The sequence below is a fragment of the Echeneis naucrates genome, chromosome 11, assembly GCF_900963305.1.
Source record: "Echeneis naucrates chromosome 11, fEcheNa1.1, whole genome shotgun sequence".
Classification (NCBI taxonomy): domain Eukaryota; kingdom Metazoa; phylum Chordata; class Actinopteri; order Carangiformes; family Echeneidae; genus Echeneis; species Echeneis naucrates.
Genome location: NC_042521.1, coordinates 19,381,044 through 19,392,612, shown reverse-complemented (window position 1 = coordinate 19,392,612; position 11,569 = coordinate 19,381,044). Strand labels below are relative to the sequence as shown.

At 41.0% G+C, this 11,569-nt stretch overlaps 1 protein-coding gene across 4 annotated transcripts; it reads left to right on the top strand.

Moving 5' to 3' along the window:
* The first annotated feature begins 98 nt into the window (after positions 1–98).
* ppp1r10 (protein phosphatase 1, regulatory subunit 10) lies at positions 99–9,227 on the top strand. Of its 4 annotated transcripts, XM_029513778.1 has the most exons (19): positions 99–122; positions 285–570; positions 3,557–3,665; positions 3,748–3,834; positions 4,622–4,757; positions 4,835–4,886; positions 4,965–5,054; positions 5,163–5,291; positions 5,407–5,512; positions 5,681–5,787; positions 5,878–6,005; positions 6,227–6,386; positions 6,481–6,624; positions 6,706–6,952; positions 7,045–7,120; positions 7,209–7,424; positions 7,531–7,654; positions 7,732–8,097; positions 8,175–9,227. In XM_029513778.1, exons 3-19 carry the CDS (start codon positions 3,559–3,561, stop codon positions 8,333–8,335), a joined length of 2,436 nt encoding a protein of 811 aa, XP_029369638.1. In that variant the 5' UTR covers positions 99–122; positions 285–570; positions 3,557–3,558; the 3' UTR covers positions 8,336–9,227. The 4 variants fall into 4 exon arrangements, with proteins under 4 accessions (XP_029369638.1, XP_029369637.1, XP_029369636.1 ...); XM_029513777.1 differs by having other exon boundaries at positions 285–3,665; positions 5,684–5,787; XM_029513776.1 differs by having other exon boundaries at positions 285–3,665.
* The last annotated feature ends 2,342 nt before the right edge of the window (positions 9,228–11,569 follow it).

The window sequence follows — 11,569 nt, the reverse complement described above, 5'->3', positions numbered from 1 at the left end:
TCGGTTGTCCACCATTTTGTTTCACTGATAAGGGAGACAAACGTTATCTGTGACGTAAAAATCGTCATGCACTACAAAAGCGAAGTCCCTCCTCTGGACCTCATTCCTGGATTTGGTCAGAGGTAAGTGAAGTCAGCAAGACAGTGTTTGTAATTTCAACATTGTTTTAACGCGCATACGAAGTTCTTGTCGAATCTGTTCAGATAACCAAAAAGAATTTGACATAGAAGGAAAAACGACTATGTAAGTTGACATTAAAAATGTGTACTTTGTGTGTTTTGCAGGTATGAATTTGCTTTGCTGAAGACTGAGCCGTCGAGGATTTGAACAACTCTACTCTAAATCATATTTTTTCTTCAAGTAATGGACATTTGATTTCTATTTTTGCCTCCAGCTTCTTCCTGAAGGAAAGGCTAGCCCTTAGCTACCACAGCCCCACCCATAAGAAGTCTTTCAGTTGATATTAAAACCATGAAGGTTGACGTCATAAAATTTATGAAATGAGAGATATAAGTGCATGAAAGGCACACAATAGTATACCAGAGACGCTGAGGATCTATAGTGTCAATAGTAAGTCGATTTTCAAGTTCAATTGTATCGAAATTCATCAAACCAAAATAGTCGTAGACAATAGGCTAGGTAGCGGTAGCTGGCTAGCAGGCACCGTGAATTAGCTAGGTTCTTGGCAGGCAATTTGAAAATAGACAATGTTAGAGTATGAGCTCACACAGGAAAGTGGACGGAGGCACAAATCTCCGTTTCTTTGTGTGTGAGACGGAATGAGCTAGGAGTATCAATAAAACTAAACATAGCCACAAATTCGCATAAAAATGACCATAAGCAATCTACTCATAAAGATTGCCGTGGGCAGACAGATCATGAAATCGGACTTTTTACCTGTCATCTGCTTTGTACGGGCTGCTCCACGGAACAAACACCCACCGCAATCTACACATAAAGATTGCATTAGTTTGAGGATTGTGGATATATTTTATCCAGCAATATATGTTGAAATGTTTGTGACTATAGCACAGGGACGTTCCGAAAGCCCGCACCATGTACTCGGCAATCTGTGGATAAAGATTGCAGGATGATTCGAGCGAAGTTGTCTTTCGAAGCACAATCAGTCGGGATTGTCATATATGGTGGACAAGTTGTGATGTGATTTTCGTCCTCTGAAAGCTCCAGGGGCTAACGATCTCCTCGAAGCAACAGTTGGGATTTTTTTTTTTTTTTTTTTTTTTACTTCGCTTAACGTAAATGCTGAGCGAGTACAGCCTTTGCATTGTGTGTGACCGCCATGCGCAACAACTAGCTACACATCCGGCTATGGCCTTGTTTTCTTATCCACCAGTAAGGTTCTTGCCATTGTTGTTCGTTTAGGATTTTGTTGCCGTTGTTGAAGTGGTTAACTGGGGGAGGGCGCACATTAGCCGTCAATTTCTAGCGCCCTCCCCTTTCTCGGGTAGCTCAATCGCAGGAGTACGCCTGTACTCAGTTATGACAAATGTCAGATTAAGCGCAAGGATACGTGCACAACTCTTATATAACTACGGGCATTTTTGCTTTTCATTTGAGTCTATCTCTCAACGTGGTGAACATGCCATGGTGGCTTATTTTGCGTGAAGTCTGTGTTTGCTTAGTCGTTACAAATTTTTTGAGTAATTGGTAGGCGGTTTGGTCATAGAGTGCAGTCGGGCTGTTTTTCCATGATCTACTTGTGGTGTGTAATAACACCACCCTGTGTGCATCAATAATCTTCTTTCCCCCACTTAACCAGGGCATGTATAACACTGATGTTGTGTATATGTATAACAATTGTAACATTTGCAGGGGTTGTGTTATTTGCAGTGTTGTGGATGTCTGAGACTATATAAAACTTCTGCTACAACAGTTACGCGGGTAAGACCTAACTGATTCCTCACATCATGACATTTCCAGTGGCTTGGTTTCCTCCAAAAACAACGGTTTTCTCCATGAATCAATAAATTCAGCTATATTCTCATATGATACATAAACATGGATATAGGATGCATGTGACAGGATTCAAACAAGGAGTTCAGTAATTAATATTTTGATAGCCAATCATAAAACTTAAGCCATGACAAATTACAAATCCATAAGTAAAAACATTCATGAAGATCAGGTGTCAGGTGTGTTTCTTTGGATCACACTGTATCAGACTATGGAAATCATTGAACCAAGTGAAATGATTGTGGGACAGTTCAGTCTATTATGATCATAATGCACCGACAATTGTATTAATTTGCAATCAATTTCTTTTTTGTTTGCCAGATCAACCTTGACTTGCCTATAGGTGGCAGTAAGTGGTCTGACCTGGACCCAGAGATAGTGATATAATTAAAGATCCCACACAGATCCTCAGTCTGAGAACCACATAGTTAAAGTTCAGAGGATAACAAATTAATTCTACAGTTTCAAGCATTTCATTCTTCAAACTCTTGCAACCAAAGTTAAATGTGAGTTATTACCATTCATTGATTCACCAGACACCATAACAGTGAAAAAAGATCTTTACAGGACACAAGTTTCTCCATCCATTGTTTGAGTAATTCTGAAAAATGGGAACAATTGTGTCTAATTAAAATTGAAAGTTTTTATGTTCTTCCTTTTGATATTGATTATTTGATACATATATTTGATTAATTTAAAAATAAAATAGCTATTGATATTGGTTACATATTAAATGCATAGGTTAATATCCAGCTGAAAAGCCTTTTCCCTTTTTGCTTTGATTACATAAATAGGCGAATAAAGTCCCAAAGCTGGGAAATAAAAAGTGGATACATGGTGAAATTGCAACTTTTAATACATAATTTATATTAGTTTTTAATTGTACCTCACACACAATGAGCATATCATTTGACTTAGTGTAAGAATCTCTGAGATCACTCAGTCTTAACTGTACTCATCCTTGTTGGCCTGTTGTCATTTCAGCCCCATCAAACATTACTTGAGTATTTCAACCGCAAGGCTGTATAGAAGCCATTTAGAGGCTGCCAATGGAACAGGGTGATTTGGGGCAGTAAGGAAACACTACTGAAGGCATAGTAGGGCCATCAGTTTAGAATGTCACTTGGTCAATCTGGTTCGTTGCTGTTACGTTGGAGGTCTGTCAGCTTTATGAATGTGCTGCTGCCCAGACCCTTCATGTATCTGATGAGCACGTCTTTACCAGTTCTTGAGTGCATTTCCCAATTCTTGTAATAATATATCTGTCCCAGTGTTGAAGTCTGGGTTGTGGTGTTGTGTCTGTTTTGTAGCACCTCATGTCAGTTGACCTTGTTGCTGATCACTGAAGTTGATTCAAAATACAGTCTGTATTGGTCTTGGTGCTGAGGTCAATCAGTCTATCTTAACTTAGAAACTCATTATTTAGGTTGATACTTGTAGCACAAGTCCTTTTTTCTACGTGGAAGTTAGATGGTCATTGTCAAACAGCACTGTGACATCTTGGAGCAAAGGCAGAACAATAACACCACGGAAAAACATGTAATGCCTGTGTGTGTGTTAATAAGAAGTATTTGTGTTTCAGATATGGCAGGTGGACCAGTGGATCCCAGAGAGATCCTCAAGGGTGTAGAGGCTCTGCTGGGGAAGGATGGAGAGCTGCGGAGCCTGGAGGGAGTTCCAAAAGTGTTTAGGTGAGGAACAAAATAAACCATTGACCATCACTCACTGCTCATGCACAAGGCGATCTAACACCTTGGCTTTTTGTCAATGCAGCCTGATGAAGGCTTCCACCAAGATGGTCAGTAGATGTATGTACTTGAACATCCTGTTGCAGACCAAATCCCATGATGTTCTCAACCGGTAAGTGTTGCTTCAGCTTTGTATACTGTCTTAGCTGGAATTGAGAGGGAAAGAACTGTAAAAAACTCACTTGACTGAATGTTCTTGGCCAGTCTTGTTGTATAGACACTAAGAAATGGTGATGGCCTTATATGTCATATATCAACTAAGACCATCCAACAATTAATATTTTTAAACACGAGTTTAAAAGAAATACATTTTCAATAATTAATCATGGTAAATCACGTTAAATTTAAATTATTTTATTTTACATTTTTTAAAATCTTTCTTACCAGTGTAAAGAAATTTTCACCATGCCACTTGATTGCCAATCAAATCAATGCGAATAAAATAACTCAATGAGCATGTCTTTTACATTTATTTTTCTCTGTTCTGAGTCGCCACAGCCAGTCAGTTTTTACATTGGACGCCCTTACTGTCACAACCTTTTAATCCAACACCAGCAAAGCACTGGTTGTGGCTTGGGTTTGAACCCAGGGCCTCTGCATGGAATACATGCACTCTAAAACTGGGCTACACTCCCAGGCTGCCTTTTAGATGATTTTTTTTAAATTGGTATTGGGCCTGAGTGTAACACAGTGTCTGTAAAAGGAAAAAAAAAAAAAATATATATATAGCCGTTCTATTCTTTTCAACTGAAAATAAATGCCTATTCTGTGAACTACATTTTTAGCTAAAGAATACATTGTTCCACATTGAGAACTATCCAGAAATGCATACACAAAACATATAGCACATTATAAAGTGCATACAAAAAGAAAACTCCATTGTTCCTGATTCCATCCAGGTTTATTAGAGTTGGTGGCTACAGACTGCTGAACTCCTGGCTCACCTATTCAAAGACAACCAACAACACCCCTCTCCTGCAGCTTATCCTACTCACCCTGCAGAAGCTACCTCTCAAGGTGGATCACCTCAAACAGGTACTATCACAGCTAAAATGTCATCAATTATATTAAGCAGACAGACAAGACATTATACCTGCTTTATCTTCTTTCAGAACAACACAGCAAAGCTGGTGAAGCAGCTCAGCAAAAGCGCAGAAACCGAAGGTCAGTGTACTTGAAATCAGAAATTAGAGGTCCTATACATAAACTTTACCTCACTGAGATCCCTGTCCTTTATTTCAGATCTGAGGAGATTGGCATCTGTGCTGGTTGATGGCTGGATGGCCACCATCCGCTCTCAAAGTGTCTCCAGCAGTGGAAATTCACCTGCTGGTACAGACCTGTTATTTCACTTCCTGTTTGATCTAAAATTTCTCATCTGCAACCCCAACCCCTTTACTCCTCCCTAACTCTTAGTAACAACTTCAATTCATTTCCCAGATAAGAAGAAAAAAAAAGAGGAGAGCAAGCTGCCGCTTCGGGATGTAAAGGAAAAGAGTGGAGATGAAGAGAAGAGAAAAGAGAAACCTAAAGCTCATGCTCCTAGTCACACAAAGATCCGCTCCATAGGTAAAAGTCATTTGACTTATTTCACTGTGAATTTTAACAGTCACAGTTTTCACATCTAGCATTTAACATTCACAGTTCACTAAAGCTATCAGTGAAATTAAACTATGCTGTTTAGGACTGGAGATGGACATGCCAAATCCAGCCCCTGTCAAGAAGGCCTCCACAGCCCCACAGTTGGGTGACAAGTACAACATCAAGCCTCCAGTACTCAAGAGGCCCAGGTACTGCATACTTATCCAGCTCCCCTCCTCGGCCCACCTCAGTTCTGACTCTAACAGCGCAGCACCCTCTAGTGTTTTTTTTCTTTTTTTTTTTTTTATGCTGCAATGCAACACTGCCATCAAATGGCTGATGATTAAACCTTTCCTCCTCTGCTCATTTTATCTTAGCAGCTTAGGTCCATCAGATGCCCCACCTCTGGAGAAAAAGTACAAACCTCTGAACACCCCTTCCAACTCAGCCAAAGAGATCAAAGTCAAAATCATTCCAGCCCAGCGTGAGTTTAGTCCCATGTCACACTGAACTGAGCCAGGCTAGGGTGGTTTATTTGCTGTGGTACTGACTGCTCTCTTAATATTCACTGTAGCAATGGAGTGCACTGGCTTCCTAGATGCCCTAAACTCCGCCCCAGTCCCTGGAATCAAGATCAAGAAGAAGAAGCCCAGTGCTGGCATTCCAGCAAATGCCAAAGCTGTCTCCCCAACATCCAACAAGGTCCTAATGATCTACATTTCGGTTGTACTGTGGCCTCAGTCCAAACATCCTTGGAATGAATTTGTTACATTTGCTGCATCTATGATGTGAATAAAGAAATAATGAACTGAATTTCACTCCTTATTCAGGGACTTCCTGTGACTGATAAATGTTATCCCTTAATGTCTTGAAATTAAACACAGTTTTAAATGTCTTCTCATTCTTTCTGCTCTCATTTACAGGCAAGTCCATTTGAAAACAAACCCTCTGCATACTCTTCATCTTCTGCTAAACCATCATCACCAGAAACTGCTGCTTCCAACACTCCCACTGATGAAAACCAAGAGCCAGAGCAGCCTGGGACCCCAGTTCCCTCTGAGGATCCTGAGGCCCTCGACAATGGTAAGATCTAATTCTTGATCACCCTGTGTTTGATCAGAAATGAGAGCATTGTCACTTTCCTAATGGGTACCTTTTGCTATGTCATTTTGTGCAGGTGAGAAACCCAATGCTCTGGCAGAGCCACGAGCAGAAGAAGAAAGCTTGACCAAGAAAGGCAAGAAGAAGAAGACAGTTCACTGGGCTGAGGAGGAGCAGCTCAAACACTACTTCTACTTTGACCTGGATGAGACAGAGAGAGGTAAGGATTATGGTTCTGAACAGTCTGTCAAAGCTTGGTCTGAGAATGTCTGAAACATTGTTCTAAACACTTCACCCACAGTCAATGTCAACAAGATCAAGGATTTTGGTGAGGCCGCTAAACGAGAACTGATGATGGACCGGCAGACCTTTGAGATGGCCCGTCGGCTCTCCCATGACACCATGGAGGAGAGGGTCCCCTGGACACTCCCGAGGCCCCTGACACTCTCTGGCAGCCTAGTCACCCCAGGGGCCAACAGCACAGAGAAGCTTACCCAGAGGGACCGTGAGATGGGAATTCTGCAGGAAATCTTCCTCAGCAAAGAGAGGTAGGACATTAGAAACCATTGACTCTGAAGTCACCATTTGGGGCTCAGGCAACCTGAGCAATGTGTTCATCATCTCCCTTTACTATCACTAGTGTGCCTGACAGTCCACATGAACCAGACACAGAGCCTTATGAACCCATGCCCCCTCGTCTCATCCCGCTAGACGAGGTTAGTACATATACATACATACATACATACACACACACACACGGTGTGCATACCTGCCTATTTAGCAGAGACCCTTTTTTCCCCATAGGACTCTTCCATGCTGGAGGATGGCTATGTAGAGCCAATGGACACCATATCACAGCACGGTGCCATAGCTCAGAACGAAAGCTCTAAGCTGCCGCCTGTCTTGGCCAACCTCATGGTCAACCTGAGCAACAGCTCCCGCAGCCCACAGGCTACCAACACTATCAACAACTCCACGACTCCCTCTGTTAATGTCCAGGAGCTGCTCTCATCCATCATGGTATAGTTAGATGGGTAGAGGGAGGTGCCCGTTTTATCACACATGCTGGGATCCTATTTTTGGTGGCACATCATTGTGTAAAATATATATTATAAACTCTCATCAGGGGGCTTCCGGGAACCAGTCTACCGAGGACTTGATCAAGCAGCCTGACTTCTCAGACAAGATTAAACAGCTACTGGGCTCCCTGCAGCAGACCCAGAACCAGAACCAGAGTGGCCCTCCACCAGGTAGCCTCTTCATCATGTCCACCTGGCAAGGTCTGTGTGTTCTTCATTGTTCTAAATGTTTTCTTCTCTGTGCCCAGTCAATCAAGGTTTACTGGGCCATGGTCCAGGTATGAACAACATGAACAACATGAACATGCATATGCAGATGCCCATGAATGGTGGCTACCCACCTAACAATCCGCCTGGAGGTCCTCGCTTCAACCACCCCCCACCCCCTCACAACCATGCACCACCTTTTAATACTGGAGGAGGCCCACGCATGATGGGGCCACCACCAGGTCAGGGCAGAGGAGACAATGGTAGCTACTGGGGCGATGATTCCATAAGAGGAGGGTCTCACAGAGGGGGTCATTTCCACAGAGGAGGCAGGGGCCGAGTTGGAGAGCCAGGCTTCAGGGGCCGTGGACGAGGAGGTCCCAGAGGAGGACACAACAACATGAATGGTATGTCTGTGCTTGGATATGCAGTGTCCTCAATAAAAAAGTGTGTTTATTTCTCTAACTCTGATGTATTTCTTCAGATATGTCTAAGAGGCCTGTGTGTCGACACTTCATGATGAAAGGAAGCTGCAGGTACGAGAGCAACTGTGCTTTCTACCATCCAGGTGTAAATGGACCCCCACTGCCGCCAAATCATCCTGCAAATAACCAGCACAACCAGCACCCACAGCATGGACACTAGATAACACTGCCAACATGGGAACAACTCTTGACTTTCTGACCACTAGAAGCGGAAAGTCACTGCAGGGTGTTAAGGGGGACATTCGCAGAGCAGAAAGTCATGTCTGACAGTATGGATGGTCATGTGACTGCCCTTGACCTGAGAGAAGAACATGTTGAAGAGAAGATGTGAGAGGAAGGCTGTGTGTTTTATTGTGATAATTTTTTAATCATGAGACACTGCATGTGACTGGGGAAAAGCTTCTTCTCCTTTTCAGCAGGTGATGATGTTCTGTGTTCCTACATGTGCTGTTGCCTTCATGCTCCCTTAGTTGAATGACTAATTGGTCAGTTGTCCAGAACATACTGGCCCTTTTCTGTTTTTACATGAATCTTAAATGTGACACAAAATGTAGGAAGCACTTTATGAAGAAAAATTAATGCACAGCTCTGATTTACTGACTCTGAAGAAACTCTAAAAAGAAGCATTTAGAGATGAACTCTGCTGAACTACTTTTTTTTTTTTTTTTAACAGCTGGTGTTGAATATGATGAAACTGTAGAACATTGCTGTGTGTCACTGTTTCACCATCCTGTATGTAGAGTGATACCATCAGCTTGTTGTGTGTGTGGCACAGCAATCATGAGAGTCAAACGTGCCGTGGTGCTGTCAGAGGAATTGCATCTCCCTGGTCTCAGAGATGCTGCTTATGTCAACCTGGTAGGGCCACGCCAAACTGTCAGTGTTAGTCAGGTAAATGATGAACTGCTCTGTGGTCACTTATACTGAATGTTTTCTGTGAAAACAAGGACCTGTCTGTCTCTTGTGGGACTGTAGGACTCACCACCCTCCCAAATTTTTTTTCAGTTGAAATCTTTTGTACACAGTGTGTTAAATAAATGTCCAAATATTAATCTGTGTGTTTGTGTGTGATTGTGTTTTATTGCCAAGCATCCTTAAATCCTCATACTACATGACACTGGGCATAGCTTTAATATGGAAATGAACTGCTGTCAAGTAATTCTTCACTGTTGCAACTTTCTGTCAGAAAGTAGGGCATAATATCCATAGATAATGTTTACAATCTATAATAGATTATATTTTATAACTGACCGATTTCAAACAAAAACATTTCTGTTTAAATTTTTTGTTCAAACAAAAAAGAAAAAAAAGTCTTAACACTAACCTTGCAACATGTTACAGTGGAGTTCACAACACGAATGTGTAGCAGGCAAAGCCTGTCAAGGATCAACAAAGCTGAGTAAATATCTACTTAGACATTGAACTGTAAAATCATCCATGTTATCTTCCTCCTTCAGTCTCTTGTTCACACTCAGTCTCTTTTTCATTCACAACAAGAAAACTTAAAAAGTATCTCTGCCCTCAAGCTGTCTTCTGAGCTCCTTTCCTTTTTCATTACTCATCCAATGTCAACACATTTTCATCTCTTTCTCTTTAAACCTACACCTACACCTGCTCAGTTTTTCAATTCCTTCCATTACTTTTATTTTTGACTACTAAAATCTAGATTTTTTTCCTCTGTCTTTACCAGCTCACCACTCTTTTCTGGTTCATCTCTATTGTATAACCCTTTTCTCAATTTCTGCCTTTCACTCCATTCTCAGCCTTTCATTCATCCAATCATTGTCTCTATTCCTCTTATCCTGCTTCCTCTCCTGGTTCACAAGTTGTCGCTTGTCCTTTCCCCCTTTCCCTATCATTTTCACACAACACTGAGTATGTTGCATTGCTTTCCAGAAAGGGGAACCATATCAAGCTATATATTAAACCATTAAATATCCCTGTTTCAAGTTAGGTTTAGTTTCTTTTGTGCTATAAGTGTATACACTTACAACACAATGTGAAAAACCTTGCAGTAATTGTTGAAGCAAACGGACACAACTTTAAACACAAAACTTAATAGCTCACAAAATACCAAATTACACATTTATCTAACTCGTGCAGAGAATATCAATGCCACCAGTGATATTCTTTTAAGCAGAAAGTTGTGTTGGAAAGTGTAAATGATGTCAGTTGAAAATGTGTGTGACTATGCTAATATTTCCACTGAACTGCTGCTCTGTGCTGTACTTCAAACTAAGAGGCTGCATCCTATTTGAACAGTGCGTGTTTGTGTGTCATATCCCTCTTATCAGGGCAGGGCTATCTGCAGCTGGTGAATGTGAAATGTTACCAGGAGTGGCATTTAGCCCTACCCTTCAGTTCAAATATTGACTGTTGTGCTGTGAAAACATTCAGTTACGGAAAGAGGGAGACATAGAGTGAAAGGACAAAGGGGGGCGTAAACCAAAGCACCAACCGCCTTGGATATCCTAGTCATAGCCAGTACCATAATTTTGTGTTGAATCAGAAACAATAAGAGATGCAAAAATGAATAAACCAGGAATCACATTACAAATAGACATAAACAGAAATAAACAGTGGCATTGTTTTGATTATACCCATAACTCAGTGTATTTAATAAAAATACTGTCCATAAATATAATGGGTTATGAGTTACATCCAGGGTTGGGAGGGTTACTTACTTGTTAAAAAATTTGATTAGTAACGTAAATCAAGTATGACAATATTAAAGTAATGCAACTTGATTACATTCCGTTACTTTTGGATTACCTCAATGACAAATATTCAAATAAAGACAAGAGAAAAGAAATATTAACAAGATCACCTTTATTTTAGTGCAAGAGAGGGTTAGGGTTAGGGTAACCCTAACCCTAAACCCTAACACAACCCTAACCCTAACCCTAACCTTAGAAAACTAATTAAAAAATTAAAATAAGGTAACATCTTGGCATACAAAATAATGTAGTATATAACATAGAAATAAAATATGCTCCTTTCATAAGTAACAGAATATGCTCATTTTTAGTTTACTACATGAACTGAGAGCACCCACAGTATTTTTGACAAATCTGGTTTCCATCTATTGATCGGTCAAAAAGAAGAACACCATAAAGCAAATACAGGCACTCGGCCTATGGATTCCAGATTAAAGTATAGACTAGGCCTACAGAAATGTACCATTTACAAATGCTGTTTTAGTTAATCCATGAGCTAAGAGCATACAGCATTTTCTTTAACAAAAAGGGTGCCCACCTACTGAGCGATAAAGAGCCATAAAGCAAAAATACTGACAGGTTGGCCAGCTAACGAACATTAACTTTAGCTAAGTGAGTTAGCAGTTGGTCTTATCTGTAGATGTTTCTTTAAATTATATCTCATGTCCTTGGATAAT